This window comes from Chlamydotis macqueenii, chromosome 1 (genome assembly GCF_036417535.1).
Source record: "Chlamydotis macqueenii isolate bChlMac1 chromosome 1, bChlMac1.mat, whole genome shotgun sequence".
NCBI classification, from domain to species: domain Eukaryota; kingdom Metazoa; phylum Chordata; class Aves; order Otidiformes; family Otididae; genus Chlamydotis; species Chlamydotis macqueenii.
The window spans coordinates 66,891,327-66,909,401 of record NC_141556.1 but is presented as its reverse complement, the minus strand read 5'-3'; the positions used below and the strand labels follow the sequence as shown (position 1 = coordinate 66,909,401).

Below are 18,075 nucleotides of genomic sequence, written 5' to 3'. Positions count from 1 at the left end.
GCGGCACCCGCGGCACAGACTCCGGCGGGGAGCGGGCCCGGGCGGCCGCGGCAGCGAGGGGGCGGCAAGGGCAGGGACAGCGAGGGCAGGGGGGGCTGGGTCCCGCTGCCGGTGCTGCGGCTCTGCTGAGGTGCCGCCGTCCGCCGCTGCTGAGTGGCCTCTTCTGGTACCTCACAGTGAGCGGCAGCGCTGGCTCGGCACGCCGGCTCCACAGACACAGAACCACAGAATGGTTTCTGTTGGAAGGGACCTTTAAAGGCCATCCAGTCCAGCCCCCCTGCAAGGGGCAGGGACATCCCCAACCAGATCAGGTTGCTCAGATCCCCGTCCAACCTGGCCTTGAATGTTTCCAGGGATGGGGCATCCACCACCTCTCTGCACAACCTGTGCCGGTGTTCTATCACCCTCAGTGTAAAAAAAAATTCTGCCTTATATCCAGTCTAAATCTACCCTCTTCTGTTTGAAAACCATTACCCCTTGTCCTGTTACAACAGGCCCTGCTGAAGAGTCTCTCCCCATCTTTCATGTAGGCCCCCTTTAGGCGTTGAAAGGCCACTATCAGGTCTCCTCAGAGCCTTCTCTTCTCCAGGCTGAACAGCCCCAACTCTCAGCCTGTCCTCATCGGAGAGGTGCTCCAGCCCTCTGATCATTTTTGTGGCCCTCCCCTGGACTCTCTCCAACAGGTCCGTGCCCTTCTTATGTTGGGGGCTCCAAAGCTGGACACAGTACTGCAGGTGGGGTCTCATGAGAGTGGAGAAGACATCTTGTTGCCCAGCCCACAGAATGCTTCCAGACCCTCTGCACTGTCCATCTTTGCCAACACGTACTTTCACTGCACTTAAAAAAAAAATAATAATCCTAGTTTTCATTCTTTCTAGTAGTTTTCCAGCTTGACTACCAGGCTTGATTGTTCAGTATTTGCTGCCATGTGAGTTGTTTGCACAAGAATTGAAGTGAGAATACCAAGACTGAATGGTGGTGAGGTCAATTCCATGATGGAGAACCGACATTATTGACATGATTATCCAGGTACCTAAAGTATGTGCTGCTGCACAAGACACGATCGCAAGGAAGAGAGAAATTTGCAGCAAGGAGCTTCCTAAAATGTGCAGTTAGGGCACACATCATGATTCCTACTATGCTTCTGACACTTATCCTCATCGTTATGTAGATTAGTAGACCCTGAAAGTGGTTTGCTTATCTTAATGGTGTTTGCATGTGACAGTGGGTTAAAGGTGCTTACCACTCAGGTTGTTCAGGAATATGCAAACACCTCTTCTAACTGCAAGCATTTGCCCCACTATTATTCTCAACCTCTGTCCAATTTCTCCCCTTAAATCCTAGAACATGCAGGTGAACCAAAGGAAGATTTAAACACCTGTGCAGCTATAAGATAACTGTCAAAGGTGCAGTTCACAGACCAGCAGCATGCCAGAAAAACCTCATGACTAACATGATCTTAATGAGCCAAGTCCTTTGGTTACTTCTGCAGGTAGTGTTTTACATAACATTTACAAACCAGAGATGTTTTATTAACTGTCAGAAAGAAGAGAAGGACTATTTGCTGTGTTTTGGAAGAGTCAAACACGAAGGCAATTAAAAGATCATACTTTTATATAAATGCCGTAGGAACACAATTTGACAGTATGTCATTTATTCGTTGTAATTACAGTGTAAAATGTAATTTCTCATTACTGCTCCTCAATTAAGAAAATAGCAGTACTTCCCTCAACTTATGTATTACCTGCCCTGTACTGAAGAATATTCTTCTTAACAATGGGGAAAGCACAGGAGTGCCATTTATGGCAGGGATACCCTTCTGTAACCAGGGGGACCATATGGTAATGCTTGCCACATCTTTACTGCCACTAAATAACTTCAGTCTCTAAATTGCCTACAACGAAAATGTTAAAGCATCTAATACTGTAATGATTTTATACAAAAATATTGTCCCTTAATACATTTGCCTAGAATAAAAGAAGAATCTAGCTGTAAAAATTAATTACACCTACCTAGCATTCTGAGATTGTGCCCTCACTTGTGGTTTTCATCACTTTTTGAAATGGTGCAGAACACCTGATTGTTATCGTTCAATAACTGTCTTTCTGTTCTCCAGTAATGCAGCTCTACAGCATCTAGCAAGAAATTGTAGGTACTTTCATTCACCTTTTCATTTCTTCCTAGAAGCAGGCGAGAGTATGTTCAGTGATCATATCTCTGCTTTAATCTTGAAGTTGTATCTCTACTTCCTTCTCCCAAATTAGCATGTTATGGACAGTTTACAAGCAGTTCTGTTTTATTCTGTTTCTGTCTATTCATTTGCGGTATGAGAACTTAAAAGTTATTAAATTGATTCGTTGAAGGACTTCAGTCTTTTGAAGCTGGTGATGAAAAACATATCAATAAAGAACAAAATATGCCTAAAGGCTATTTTAACATCTTCCTAAAATGTTTTTTTCAGAATGTTATTGCACTAACCACTTGTTTTTTAAATAGTACTTTTAACACACAACATTCACTGCAAAAAAATTGGAAATTATTTTACACCCAAGAGTGTAAGACCTGCTTTTTGTGCACACAGCCATCAATGAGGCAATTCCAGCAAGTCTCTAAAACTGAGTGACATCCAGTTCAATAATGTTTATTTCCTTTGTAATATGTCAGCAGTGATTTAGTTGTGGAAGTATTGTTGCAAGCATTTTAGTCTGCCTGTGCGCTGGGCTCGATGTTTGTCAGCTTTCTGTAAAACATGAACCTCCTTAGATAGCAGTGGCCGTGTTATTCTAAAAATAAGTTTAGTCATTAATTGAAGTATTTTTATGTAACTTCAAAAACTTCAGGATGAAAGTAACTTCTTATAAGAAGAATTCATAGGCCTTTTTGTTAGAGCAAAGATTCTGTTAATATTTTGGGCTTCATCTACTTCAAAATAATGGATCTGGGACTCAATTAGAATTATTTTTTTTTAAATCTGTTTTGTTACTCTGCAAAATAAAGAATCTGAGGTAAAATTCTGAGATTTTCCCGTCAGCTATATAACACTGCTGGTGAGAGAAGGGCCAATGTGAAAGGGACAAGTGATATACAAAGAAACTAAAAACAAGTAAGTGAAATCCAAGTTGCATGCAAGTAGAGAAAAAAAAGGATGAGAATAAAAGGGCAGTGAGGAGATAAGGGAAAGTGAAGATTTTTTTTTTTTTTCAAGCTCCAAAACTCTCCAGGTGCACTATAACAACAGTTTTATGAAGTATTTAGAGCAATCAATAGCATTTTGAAACTCAGTTGCTGAAACCAAGGATTTTTTTAAGCAACGTAGTGTGACTTCAGTGAAAATCAGACCAAGTTCCTGACAGAGTTGCTATCAATTAAGATCAAAAACTTTGTGAGGTGGAGAAAAACTAGAAAAGCTTTACATATTACATGTTACTTAGAATTAGTCCTTTGACTCTTGGTTGTTTTGAAATGCAGGAAGTGTTTTAGCTGAATGCGCTGTGTAACATACTTTCTGCTGGAGTAGAACAGCTGCTCCGTTATCATGCCAGCCAAGTCCCTTTAGGATAGCAACTGGCTGTAAGTTCTAGTTACTAAGAGAAACTCATGGAAAAGTATGAGAAAAGACCATGACCCTTTGTGTGATGTGCTACAAGCTAAAAGTAATCCACTGTTTTCAAATAGGGTTTAGTTAATTGTAGTAAACAAATGACAAAGTGATTGGATCAGTATCTAGCATAACGGCTGCATTTCATATCAACCACAGCCCGTACTCATCTAAGACCCAAACAGTCCAAAAGCTGTATGCACTAGTACTCTCCAGCCAAATTAGTACTTCACAATTTTTTTTTTCAAGTACAGCATCACCTGGAAATGTTCAGTCAGCAAGTACAAATGTATAAGCTTTTTCATTCTTAATAAAATTGTTTATAGTTGTGAGATAAGACACAACGTTAAGTTGATCAGAGACTTGTGAACAAGTGCATAACTAGAGTTAACTCATTTTTATCTGGTTATGGTGTGGTACATTTCCAATTAGAATACACAACAGACTTCTCATATCCTCCACAAGATTCTCAAACTTAATTTTCTCAGAAGATGTGCATAGATTTGATAAAGAGCGAGCAAGATAAATGTATGTGCAGCAGATAAACGTACATCACGCCTCCAGATACAAGACTTTGATCAGAGTTAAAATTCTGAAGCAGTCTCCCACACTGACTGTTTTGATGGAGCAGCCGTAGGTAATTTGCAGCAGTCAGGGAGGAAAAGGTAAGTAAACTGAATCAGTACAACAGAACAGCAACATTCTCTGCAGTACCACTGTAGCCTGCAGGATGGAGATTTCCTCAGCTGTATGACATCAGCCATGACTGTTCTGGTAAATCATTCATAGTCTCCTCTTGCTTCTGTATTGTGGAAAAAACACAAAAGTCACAGGACTGTTAGTATTTTGAAAACATTAAGAAACCCTTTGTTGTGGTTGGACCATACGAATAGGCAGCTCAGCACCATACAGCCGCTCGCTCACTCCTCTGGTGGGATGGGGAAGAGACTCATAAGGGCAAAAGTGAAAAACTCATGGGTTGAGATGAGGACAGTTTGATAGGTAAAGCAAAAGCTGCACACTCAAGCAAAGTAAAATAAGGAATTCATTCACTACTTCCCATTGGCAGGCAGATGTTTAGCTGTGTCCAGGAAAGCAGGGCTCCATCACACTTAACAGTTACTTGGGAAGAACACCATAACTCTGAACATAAGTATTAGTCTAGAAACATAAGAATGACAATGGAGGTATCAATATTCTAGTGTTTATCATTATGAGAAATCATATGAAGTCATAGTTATAGGTATTTTTAAAAATGACTAGCAATTTTCTACCTGTGGATTTTGGCTATTGGTACGAAAAGCAGATGTTTTGCTTGGTCTTTTGCAGGTTTTTGGTGGGGTTTTTTTTTGTTTTTTTTTTTATACATACAGCCTGAACATTGAAGGTTCAGGACTAACCTTTTGAAGCCCATCTAGTCTGAAAACTTTATAACCATACCTGTTCCGCTTTAGCTAACCTCTGTTACAAAAATGAATATAAGTAGAGCTGTGTTCACAGCTCCAATTAGAAGCACCGTGAAAGCCAATAGTTCTAGCTCAGGAAGTACCACATGAGAACCCTATAGGATAAAACTGGTCATATATTCAGTTACTGTATAGAAGAGAATTGTCCAAGTTGTTTTGTTGGTTTTTTTAAAATAGCAAATATCAGGGGAAAACTAGAGATTTTATTTTAATGTAGCTGGTACTGTAGAGATGATTCTAGTTCATGCTGATAAATCTTACAAAAGCATGAAATCTTTTAAAGCCATCTGTTATATGATTTACAGTTAAGTTTACTAACTTGGAATGGTATAATGATAAAAATTCATGCTTCCTATGTTCACACTTCTTGCTGTGAAGCGTGTACTCCTTTAGTTAGAAAATTAAAAATCCACCTTGTACATACAGACAACCAACGCTAAAATTGAGATGCTTACTGCAGATACCTTAAAGATATGCAAGCTAGAGCTATGTAAAAGCTTTGCTAAATAAAAAAAAAAAAAAAAAGGTAATCCATCAAACAAATGGATTCACTAAGCAGTTGTCCAGACTTGATTGAACTGGAGCATCAGAAAGCAAAATGTGTTTCATATATTCACAGTAATCACTGTATGACATTGCCGAAGGCCAAGCTCATTAGCAGTGCTTAGAAGTACTGGGAACTTGTTCTTAAAACTAAGAATTTAATCATACAAATACATATAATAAAACCAAGTAGGATAAGCTGCACGCTAAGTGAAGAAGCCTGCACTAAGGCAGTCTGAGGCACCAGGGATACCATGCACACTGAGTGAGTTCATTTATTTACTGGTCCCTATAGAGACAGCATGAAAGGAGTGACTGAGTCAGTGCTCTAGATATCTAAAAATCTTGAGTTCCAAGTCTGTTAGAAAAAGCCATAAAGTCTCTGTCCACAGCTGCATAGCTATCACTACCTGAAAGTTATCCTAGCACCTAGGCTTAGCTACCATATTCCCATATTAATATACAAGGAGAAAAACAGTCTAAGAAAAAAGCGTTACTTAAACTCCTGCCCCTTATCCTCTATTCAGTGTTCTAGAAATAAGTGTCTATTAGCTAAAGTCAGAATTAGCATGTTTAAAAATACAGGTTTAGTAGTCAGTGGTTAAGGCTTGACATTTGTGTGTAGTGGTAAAAAGCTAGGTTCCCTAAAGCTTTATCCCACCTAAACTTCTCATCTCATAACTTGTTAAAGGAATTAAACCAATACTTGAAGTATGATCACCCTCTAAAAATCTATATGAAAAAAAGGAACCTGAGCTGGAATAAGTGTTTAGATTAGGTAGATTAGACTCTTTAGAGCTATTGATCTTTATGGCAGTAACTTTTGTTTTGGCATCTGCATGGTAGCAGGGGGAGAACTGTTTGAAGGTGGAAGTTGTGAAACCAGTTACTAAGAAACAGCAACTTGATATCAGGTCTGAAGTACATTCATTTAGGTTTTTACTTTCATTTAAATAAGCAGATAAGTGAACTGCTTTTACTTTGCATAGTTCCAGTTCATCTTAGATATATCAGTCAGGCTTTTGCACCAGCTGCTTTAGTATACTGATAAAATACTTCCTACTGCTAAAACAAACTATGAAAGCTTTTAGAATTAGAAAGAGCCAGTGACCTACAGTCTTCTTACTAGTTCATCCTTCCATTTTAAACATGGAAATGCTTTATAGTATTTGACATGCCCCAGCTTAGACAAGGACATACATCCTGGCTCTTCAGTTCCCAGGCCACAAGAGCCTGCTGAAGACTGGTTGCACAGCCTTTTAGCTGTTAGAAAGGGATTTCATAAATGCTTCCAAACATTTGTATTCAGGTTTGATTTAAAAATGCAAGCAGCAAGCTTCAGCTACAAATACCAAGTTCCTCAGCAGTTCTCTGAAAGGAAGAGAGAACTTAGATTGCAGGCAGATTCAAGCCATACATGTTTGTGCTTCACAAGGGTCAATTTTACCTTTAAAGTATATTGCAGCTGAATAACAAGCAGTGTGAGTCAGCCCTTCAGTGACTGTTTTGAAGTTTAAGAATTTCAACTGTATCACTACTGAAAGACAAGTGATGTGACAAAGCTAGATTTTGTCAGGATATGCATTTAAAATAACTAGTCCTAATGAAGCACGTAACATCTCACTAACTTCTTGACCTTGCAGTTAAAAAGGAAGCAGCTATGTACCTAAATCTTGAATTCATTTTGATCAAGGAAACACTCTTCAGAATGGCATCAAGCAAGAACTAAAGCAAGTAATCCCATTTAAACTGTACAGTTTACCCTGAATTATTGAAACTTGAAGACTAGTTCTATGTAACAGCACGCATGTATACCCCACATCAGGAATAAGCTCAGTTTGATATATTTTTAAAATAAAGACCACTGGCAAGATTAATACTAAAATGCATATTAACTTGTTTTATTGAGGCACAACAAGGCATTGTGAATAGCCCATACTTGAGGCAATCAATAGTGTAGTAAGCTGGACATTAATACAGTTTAGGGTAAGTGCAAACAATATACATTCACAGCTTTACTAGCAAGGCTACATCACAACTGATAAAGTGCCAAATTAGTGCTGATTCAGTACCCCAACTCCATGATTTCACCTTGCACAACAGGACCACCATTTCCCCCAGTAATGGAACAACATATCTTCTATAAAGTCAGTAGTAAGTGCAAAGCCAGTCCCACCCCCCTCCACCAAGGTGTTTGGAGCAGCTCTTTTGTAAACATCGCACTGGATTTTAGTCCTGATAAAGGAGGTATCCCGAGAAGGTGGAGTATTTCCAGCTACTTCCATAGATGGCTCCCCGATGCAGACGCAACCAGATCTGATCTCCCTGGAACAGCTGCAGGACTGCATGGTTACTAGCTGTTTCATGATCAGGAGCCCCATCATTTGCATATGCTGACACTAGGACCTCTTCATTCTTCATGAGGTTCACATACAGGGGAACATTTACAGCCAGTTTCAGCATGTGGAAGATGAAGACATATGTACCATTCACTGGACAGTTGAACCTACCAAGCTGGATATCAAAAGTCTCTCCAAGGTTGTTCAGCAACAGATCAAACACAATTGGCTGGTCTAGAGTTCCAGGGGCCAAATTAGATGTTCTAGCGGCAGAGAAGGCAACTCTCATCTGCTGCGGGAGGGGGTAGACGTGCACTGGTAGTATGGTGGCAGCTTGGCTCGTCACTGGCATATCAACAGGGGTGATGCTGCGGGAGTCTCCCTGCCCAGAGTCCCCACTGTTAAAGGTTTCATTGTCCCGTTCTGGACTGCTCACTTGAGAGGAATCACTCCACCCTGCTGTTGAAGATCATTAACAATGATAAATAACTGTTATAACAAAAAGACATCCTTTAAACCTTCAGGCATAATCTTAAGCAGGGGGTGTATGGGCTTTGCAGCAGATTTGTCTTTCAGCTACAGGAAGTTAATTAAAGGACCTCACTGAGAACAGAACTTTGAAGCCGATTCACATTCATCAGAGTTGCAAGATGGGCCATAATTTAAAAGTATGAAAAGTAATTGTTCACAGTTAAGTAGGAGAGGGTAGTAGCTTGCAATAATTTTAGTTTAGTATTTGTCACATACTTATGCCACAGCTTAAAAAAAGCATATGGTAACTTCTGAGTAGAGACAAAATATAATTTCTAAAAAAAGAGCCAACTAGTCATTTAGTCACCTTCAAGGTCTGAATTTGCACTTCAAGTTACCTCAATGCTGCTGATCTGGAGTTGCATCCTTCATAGATCCTACCAACTTATGATGCTAGAATATTTTAAGTCTAAAGAACTACAATTGCTAATCAGTACCACTGTTAACTCACCACAATCTCATGTTTCTTTTAACTCTCTTCTTCTGAAGTATATTCTATGAGTCCTCCCTCAGACAGAGAGGACCTGCTTTATCCCAAAACAGTTTCCATGATATGCCATGATTTTCCTTTATTCTTCAAAGTAGTGATCTACAGTTACTATTCATCTCACTTTTCATGCATAGCACTGTAAGTCCAGCTTTTCCCAGCACATACAGTAGGATTAAATAATCTTATTTACAGCTTTTCAAAATACATGCTATCCATGCTTGGATTCAAATAGCTAGTCTTGTATATTTCTTTAGGTTTTGTACTCCAGCATGGAAGTACAGAGTAAAGCTGTATTCCCAAACATATTATTTTTGATAGAAAAAGTTATCTTACAAAGTTTCTGGGATCTGATATCTTACTCAGAATCAGGAGAGACTATGCAATTAAGGGAAGAAGCCAAAACTACATACCATCCTGTGTGTGTTTATACTAGTCAGTTTATTTGTGAAGAAAGTTCAGTAAGGTACCATTGTGTCAGAACTCCAACACATGAAGACACCAAATTGAGAATAGTGAAATTAAATCCACTGCTATGCAATGCTATAAGAGCAGTACTTAAGCTCCCATCTAACTTCATTAATTTAGACCAAGCTTGATCTCTTTGATCAGTGATAGTACACTTTTTTCGTCACTATTGACAACAACACTCCATTTGCTATGCCCAAGCACATATATGTGCCACTGGAAACCTGACATTCGCCTTACCTCTAGAATTTGCTCGAGGGCCACTAGTTATTCCACCTCGTTTATAGCACTGCTGGTAATTAACATCCTAAAAGAGGAAAGAAGTATTAGGAAGATGGCTATAAGCAAATCTGAAAAAAAGCGAGGCTAACAAATCAGTATTTTTTCATTTGCACAATTCAAGCTCTAGAATACAATGATGGATTTCAGAATTAAGATGTAGATAAACAGCTTTATTTATGGAAAATTTACTTTTATAATAGCTTGTATGAAGTTAAAGAGCTATTTCAATGCTAACAAGCTAGGTTCTGAAATATACACTCAGCTCCATTCATTGAGCAGTACCTTAAATCTCAGATCTGTTAGGAGTCCATGAATCTGCACAGAAGAATATTTCACTTCAAAGCTGAAGACCCGCCTCCAACCAGGAACCCTTGCTTTCTTACACATTGGGTTTTGGATTTTTTTTTTTACCTAACTACATTCACAGTCCATCCATTTAGGAGTTCCTTATTTTATACTACAGAAGCATTGAGTACCAACTTTAAAATCCATAGTAAAAGAGACTCATACCACATCTTATTTGCCATCTGTTTGCGTTTCAGACATTCCCTTCAGACTAAAATCAACCTGTCATACAGAGATGTTCTGTCTGAACTGACTTCCTATTTCAACTGTTGTTCACTTGTTCCAAAAAAGTGTTTTGTCTAGTAAAAAAACTAATCTCTAGCTTGCAAAGAATAGTTCACCTGTTAAGATAAGAAAGAGCTACAGCATTAGAAGACTTAACTCCTGTACAGTGCTCAAAAGGGCTACTGGAAACAAAGTCAATACTCACCCTCTGAGAATATGGCATTCCAGCATAATCTCTACCAGGGAACTGCAGCTGGCCATAGCTACCATTAGTTATTGAAGGTGAGCCTCTGTAAGCATCAAAACCTGTTCAAGTAAAGTTGATTATTCAATATCATTCATTGTTTGGTTTACAGTACAAGTTCAAAATATAACTAGAACTCTTTTGGCAATTATGATGTGTATTAAGTTATACAATTACAAATCTATTCCTTAGTTCAGAATTTGGAGCGGAGTCTCACTACCCCTACAAAGAATGCTTGTAGTCTTCTGTAGTCTTGCTACTCGGAACTACCCACTATGGATGTATCAAAATCAAATGTTTAAAAGTATTAACATCAGACCTTAAGAATTGCCTGTTTGATACTAATAGGACTTCACAGAACAGCTGAAAATACTTGCTAGATCCAGTGACAGGATTTAACAGAGAATTAAGAAATAGTTTATTTTGCTGTTACAGATGCTTAGCTATTACTATTATACATTTAGGTGCTTCCATAATATTTAGCCTCTTTAGCCATTAGATTAACTACCACTATTTAGAGGAGCTGCAAGCAATTTAGTACCAGACACTACCAAACTCTTAACTGCTGCTAAGTTAGAACTATACAACTTATTGTCTGGTATGTGTTCCTACAAAGTACTGAGCAGTCTCAGCCCAATAATGAAGTAACTATGAAAGACTAAGTGCCCTTCCACTTCAAAGCAGAATAGGCCACAGCTACCAACAACCTTAAGTTAGTATCTGCTTAAAGTCCACTGAAACTTCCTATAGTACTTCAGCTAGCAGCAGAATAGCAACTGATTCGCAAATACTAAAGTCCTTCTTAAAACTCTTCAGTTTGTTCTTTATCCAGAAGGGCTCTCCACTAACAGGAACCTCTCTCCTCATCCCAGTTTCTGCTGGTAATATTAAAGGCAGTGCTAAGCAAAAAGTATCTTGTTTTGGGCAAATACTACAAGTGACAACTGAAGAGATAATACCTGCTCAGAACGTTAGCAAGACAGATACCAAGAGAAAGAATAAAGGGGGTAAAAAGTTTAGAATGGTAAATGAAACACCAGAAAAGTCTATACTATAAGTAATTTAATAACCTATTAGTGAAAGTTTCTACTTTCATAATTCAAAGGACTATGAAATCGCTCTGCCAGTTCACCTGACACCCAAAGTACAGGGACTACAAATAAAAGTCAGAATGAACTTGCTTAAATTCTACAACAAAAGACTTCATTCTCTGCACATTGCTCTTAAAGTCTTGTTTAAGAAGTTTCACATATAGAACCTAAAGTAATACAATGTTGTGTTAAATCATGTTCTAGTGTTACTACATGAGATTTTTTTCAAGGTGGTAGTAAATAGAGACATACCTTTGTACCCACCAGGAGAACGATATGAATTAGCCAGTGACCTTCCACCTCTAGCAGATCCCCTGACGGACCCACGATTGTTAATGTAAGGCTGAGGAGGTCTGGGAATAACATTAGTCTGTGCTGGATAAAAGGCAAGGCTACCATTGCTAACAGGAACAGCTCCATCAGGTTGATAATTCACTGCTTAAAACAGAAGGTACAGATGAATTCACAACTTTTATAACTGTAATAAGTTACCACACCTAGAAGTAAGGGAAGCAGTTCAGATACTGATTAAGCTGCTTTAAATACCCTGTTCTTGTGCTCCTTCATTACTCCAAACAAGTGAGGATCCTCCCCTTTGTTCTGTAATACTTAGAGTACTGTGGACAGCCCAGGCTCACTCTAAGCCTCTAACGCATTCGACAAGATTCAGTTGCACAGGAGGTCAGAGCAAGCATCATGATGCTAGCAGCATCAAGAATATAACTAAGCTACAATAAAGTCAAGTAACATCCAATTAGGAATTTTCACTTAGAACCAGCACTGTTCTACTAGCAAGACCCTGGTGGTCTATGTGATAAGCTAGATCACCTCAGTGTTGAAATCCTTCAAGATAATGAGAAACTCAGTCTTATCTAGGTAAGAAATAAGACAACAGTGGAAAGCTAGATATTTGAGTTCAGTCTCTTCAGACACTCCTGCAGTTGAACCCGAAGCAACAGGTATTCAAGAATGCTTTTCACTCAGTGTGGTTGAGTGGTTAGCTTTCAATACAAACCTTGCAACCACGAATGTGTTTCCACAGGAGCATGCTTTAAATCAATCCAAAAAGCTTAAAACTGATCAAAAGAGACAGTCTAAAGCCCTTAATGTTCCATCAAAAACTGTATAGAAGGCTGATCACCTGTAGTCTCAGTGATGAGAAGGAGCATTCAAGCTAAACATGCTTTCCTGACAGCTACACTTACATTGTTCTTTAGAGCTTTTAATCTTCATGTGTCTCACTGACTTCACACAGTATCAGTCTACTTCTACTATAGTTTTTTATGAAGAGTCCTCTGGTAGAAAAACAGTAATTTTAAGTGACCTTGAGTCATTTGATTAGATAGTCTTATAAATCCAGATTCCTTGCTGTCCACTTCCTTCCATCCTGTAATCTGTTTCAAGTAAATTTAGGGGCTAGTCTCATTTCAAGTGTTTAGTGTCAGCTATGTAAGTTCACCTGCTACAGTATCTGTATGTCAGGCATGCTAGTTCTGTGTTGAATAAGGCAGCTCAAGACTCCACTTATCAGAAGTTTAGTGTCCTTCAGGTCAGACACTGGGACTCAACCAGATAAAGTCAGTCTTTGTAAGAAGTCAGCACTACGTAAACAGAAGTAAAAGGATGATTATCTTTTGCTGCAGAGCAGGCTGTCATCTGCTTGTACCTGCTTCAGGCTAAAAGCACATGCATGAACAGTTCCTGCAGCTCAGCTGATTCTCAGTACCTCACTGAACTATAGTAATTTTTGTGACCAAGACCTCCTAATTAGGAAACTAGCCTTCCTCAGTAACAAAAAAGTGACATCTTTAGGGCCTAATTAGGAACAACATGGATCTCTGCTACAGAAAAATACAGCTGGAGTGATAAGCAGGAGTGGCAGACACGACCCATCAGTAACATCTAGAATGCTCATCTCTAATACAGTAAGGTGCAACATCCATGTGAAGATTTTGGCAAGTACTAGTACAGTCAAGATCAGCTATGTGTTTTACACTAATTATATTGATCTAAGTTCAAAGGAAAGATATCAGCCCATTCTTAGAACAAGAAAATTCTAAATCCTAAACAGCTCTCAGATGACACATTTTAGTCTTGTACCAGTAGCACAGACTACTTATCACTTTGGGTAATTCACCTCAGCAATCACAAAGCTTATCACAACTTTCTTATTTAGCATTCTGCAACTCCCAGCACTACAGACAACACTAGTGTCTGTTACCGGAGATCAAATAGTTCCAAATACTCCCAATTAAATACTTAATTACTGGTTCAATTCTAAGCAAATACTTGTTTGACTCTGACAAGTGTCACTACATACTTGTGTTTCCCAATAGGTGGAAAACTCTATCAGGCCTGTAGGTGACACTGTCCATACAACTAGTATAGAAACTAGTTTGAGGTAGCCTTTCATCCTGCTAGCAGTCTTGAAATTAAATTTACAAACCATACCATCAACCAGATTAGAGTTGATGTAACCTAATCATCAACAACATCAGCTACATAACAGTGGTTCAGAATTTCACTGAATTAGAAGAACCTGAATATACTTACAATACATGTTAACAAATCAAAATATTACTATACCCTAAAGAACTTTAGCTGACATACAGAGAGACAAGTACAGTTCTCACCTGAAGATAGAGATTCTTGTGAAAGAGAGGTTTGTTCTGCAACATGAGAAGACTGCAACTGGCATTGAGGAGGAGTCTGTGTACTTGCTGTAGAGAAACTCTGGTTATATCCTGCTGAATATGAAGAATCCTCTTTAATTTCCTGGTCTTTACGTGGAGGCAGTGGTGCGTTCACTTTAAATACCTACAACATATTTCAAGACAAGTGCTTAAGGCTACCAGCTAAAGTCTCTGCCTAATGCCACCACCCTGCAGTGTGGTTTCAAATCCACATTCCTAGATCAGTTTCTAGAATACCAACTGTTAGAAAGAATCAAAAACATTGTATTTCAACCCATTCTTCTCAGTAAGCTTCTAGAACTTACTCCTGTTATATGCAGCTACTGTCCAAGAAACATAGCTTGACTGATCATAGCTACCATGTTTGATCAAAAGAACAGCTGCCATATACTAAGCTATTTTGCTTCTACGGGAAGTCAACTGTTGGATTGAGTCATTGACTTCCTCTCCTACAACTTCTGACCTGAAGCTAGGACAGCCTAGATGGGATGAGATATTCATGTTTGGGAAGAATCTGGGTCTTTATATCCATCTTGGAACCTGGGGCAACTCTACTACCCACTCGGATAAATACATATTAGACAGCCTTCACACCTTTGATAAATTGAGCCTCCCCTTTCTTATTCTTGCTGTAAGTTCCCTTAGAGTAAACATGTAACATAAGTAACAGGGTCTCAATTAAAATTTTAATGTTGCAATAGCATGGTGCACAGGTATTACTGTTAGTTAAATCTAATCAACCAGAGTTCAGTCACTCAAGTGACTATTGCTTTATAGCCAATAACCCCAAATCACAATTGATGCTGTCAAATGACAGCCAGTATCAAAATCAACTTGGAAAGAAGTTTATTTTGAGTAAAAGGATCTAAATTCCATATAAAGAGCTGTCAGCAGTACTGATTCTAGAGGTGTATCTAACCGTTTTCCAAGACTATCAACTGTCTTAAGACAGACCAGGGCAAGACTAACTACAGCTAGATGCAAGGAACAGCTTGACAATTCCTATCATTTGCAGAAGCCTCTATAATTACAGTGGGAAATTAATGCTTTTTCCAGGGTCAAGCCATCAAGTGTTTCCTTTAAGAGGGAGCCAGCACAGAAGCCCCTCATGATACTGAAGTACTGAATATAAAGCTCGAACCATTATAAAATAACAAATTCTGGTTCTGATTTACCAAATTAAGTGATCAAAGTGATCCAAAGCAACCCTCTTTCTGAAAGAAATTTGAAGATGCTCTGCAGTCAGGCTGTCAACACCCACATCCTGGACTACCTGCAGTAAGTGGTCTACTTTTTCCTACCAGTGAGGGTTACAGGAGGAAGTACAGGAGTACTTAGGCTACAGGCAGGATCTGCTTTTAAGCTTCCATAAGCACAACAGCAGCAACAGAATGTTCAGACATCTGAGTACATGTAATCAGAGGCTTCCGGTACTGTTACTGTACTCTCACTATTTGGCAAGAAACCATCTGACTCCTGGTTATCTACTGAAATCCATTGGCTGTGCTTTCCTGGCAGCAATGAGACCCTAAGCAAGGTAGGGAAGAAAACCCTGCAGTGTGAAGTTAAGACTGCCACCACTACAAAAGGAATTAACATTCTAGCCATTTAGTGACAGATGTTTGCCAGCTTGACCCAAAAATACCAAGAGAAGTCTTGAACACCACAGCATTAATTCAAGTTAAATTTGAGTGATACCTTTTTAATCAAAAGCACTCTAAACACAGACACTAAGTTCAGATATAATCAGAATGACAGACCAAGACACTGTATGTCACGACAGATTGCTTATCTTACTGACTGGGTCCCCAGAAAGAGTCCGGATTCCTTGATCATAGCATGCTGCTATTTCTCCACTTTAATGAAAGATCACAAACCTAGCCACTTCGTATAACTTAAATAGATATGACCTAGAACCACCTCCCTACCACCACTTGCCTTATAGCATATATCAAAATTCTGTACCTCTGAGGAAGGTTCTACTTCAACCTCTCTTACAGCTATAGAAAACCAAAGAGAAAAAGTCATGGTAGTGATTTCCTACAGGCCATACCAAGATGTCATAGATGTTTTAGTCAAATGCCTGTGCTTTGAAAGGCTATTAGCTACCTTCTTCCACTAAATCCTACCACATGTCTCAATACTGCAAGATACAGATTGAAACTGCACTGGTACATTTGGTAACACAGAGAATGCCTTTGGAGAATCTCTGACCTCTTTTCTAAGCTTGCTTTTCAACAAGAACATTCAATTAGGGTTTCTAGAATCTGCTAAAAAAAAAAGGTATCAGAAGGAGTAGATAAGCCCAAATGCAGGGAACAAAACATTAACAACTACATGGAGACTCTTCCTCTGAGTCCCTCTAAGCTTGTACTGCAGATTACTAAACAGTAACAAAGTTAGTGGAGAACATTACTAATGATGTATGGCCTGAAAAAATTGTATTTATTTGTAAGAAACACTGTTCATAGTCTGTGTGGACTACTCCCTAGACATCTATACTGGCTACCTGTAAACAAGATAGACTGGTGAATCCTAACAAGGACACATTTTCCATCATTTCAGTGGATTGAGTTTTAAACTGTTTGCTTTAGTGGGGTAAAAAAAGCAGCAAGACAGATTCAGGCTTCAGAAGGCTTTTAGTCTTAATAGCTATATACTTCAGGATATCCTCTCTTCTGCAGTTTTTATTATTTGAAATTTATGCATAATAACAGTTTAAGTACAGCTATAGGGCACAGGTAAGAACCTTATTAATTAAGTACCTCAGGGCACAGCTATAATTCTGTTGATTTCAGGTCTGATTTCTCCCTTAGTTCCTTGAGGCTACTAAGATAACCTAGTATTATATTTCAGGACTATACAGAGCAAAACCAGGACCTCTATTCTTAGATGATGTTTTAAGTTCTGAAGGCACTGGAGAAGCAGTGTCAGGTTTTCAACATAGAACAGTGATCTACCAAGTTCTGTACTGTATCAAGAGAAGCCAGTTCCTCAGTATTAGGACTAAGTTATTAGCATTATTGTCAGTTATTCTTCTGTGGCCTCAAGCTGCATACTTACAGTCTGCATAGCCTGGAAGGGAGCTGCTGTTATTGTGACAGAACTGCTACTTGCTGGAGGAGACTGGAAGCTTTGCGCTGGTGCTACTGGCGACATGGAGGTGCTTGAAGTAGGCAATGGTGACTGTGGCTCACTTGGGAGGGGAATAGTTGCCTGAGGGAAGAACAAATGTAATGAAAGGTCACTTGATAGTTATCAGGCAGTAACAGAAGCAGTTAATTTGTTCTAAAGCCTAGACTGACAAGAGTCAGCAGTTTCTACAGGATGACATTTGGACATAGTAGAGCTACAAAATAGCTTTTGCTTACAATTTCAAATCTTGCTGTGCATTCTCAGCAAACAGTACTTCTATTGCAGTCTCTGCTGATTAAGGGAAATGTGCCTGAGCTACTATACATACCACTCATTGTAATAATTTCACAATAAAGAGACATTAGGTATTTTTCCCCACCACTAAGGAAACATAGAATGCCTTCTGTTATATTTATTAGAACATGATTCTCTGGCTGATATTAAAAGTGACTTCTCTTTTCCAAAGGAACTCAGGAAGTTTAGGGGGTTGATTTTTTTCCCCTCCCAACTTAATTATGTTTCAGATTAGAAACAATGCTGAGTTGTCCAGACAAAGTATTAACCAGCATTAAATCTTATCTGTGCAGATAGCAAAATGTAGCATTGATTTAGGATACTAATATTTATA

General features: G+C 38.9%; 1 protein-coding gene across 17 annotated transcripts in view; it reads right to left on the bottom strand.

Moving 5' to 3' along the window:
* Positions 1–7,484: 7,484 nt before the first annotated feature.
* The window catches only part of CAPRIN2 (caprin family member 2), a 35,012-nt gene continuing 24,421 nt past the window's right edge, over positions 7,485–18,075 (bottom strand). For 4 of the 17 annotated variants that reach the window (XM_086751376.1, XM_086752921.1, XM_086755184.1 and 1 more), the window contains 6 exons: positions 17,376–17,528; positions 14,253–14,436; positions 11,872–12,057; positions 10,490–10,590; positions 9,673–9,739; positions 7,485–8,405 (listed from right to left, as the gene is read on the bottom strand). In XM_086751376.1, the coding sequence (XP_086607502.1) occupies positions 7,837–8,405; positions 9,673–9,739; positions 10,490–10,590; positions 11,872–12,057; positions 14,253–14,436; positions 17,376–17,528 (1,260 nt within the window). In that variant the 3' untranslated portion in view covers positions 7,485–7,836. Of the gene's footprint in view, positions 8,436–9,661; positions 9,740–10,489; positions 10,591–11,871; positions 12,058–14,252; positions 14,437–17,375; positions 17,529–18,075 lie in introns of all 17 variants that reach the window. The other 13 variants (XM_086755925.1, XM_086758982.1, XM_086757455.1 and 10 more) reach the window with 9 other exon arrangements.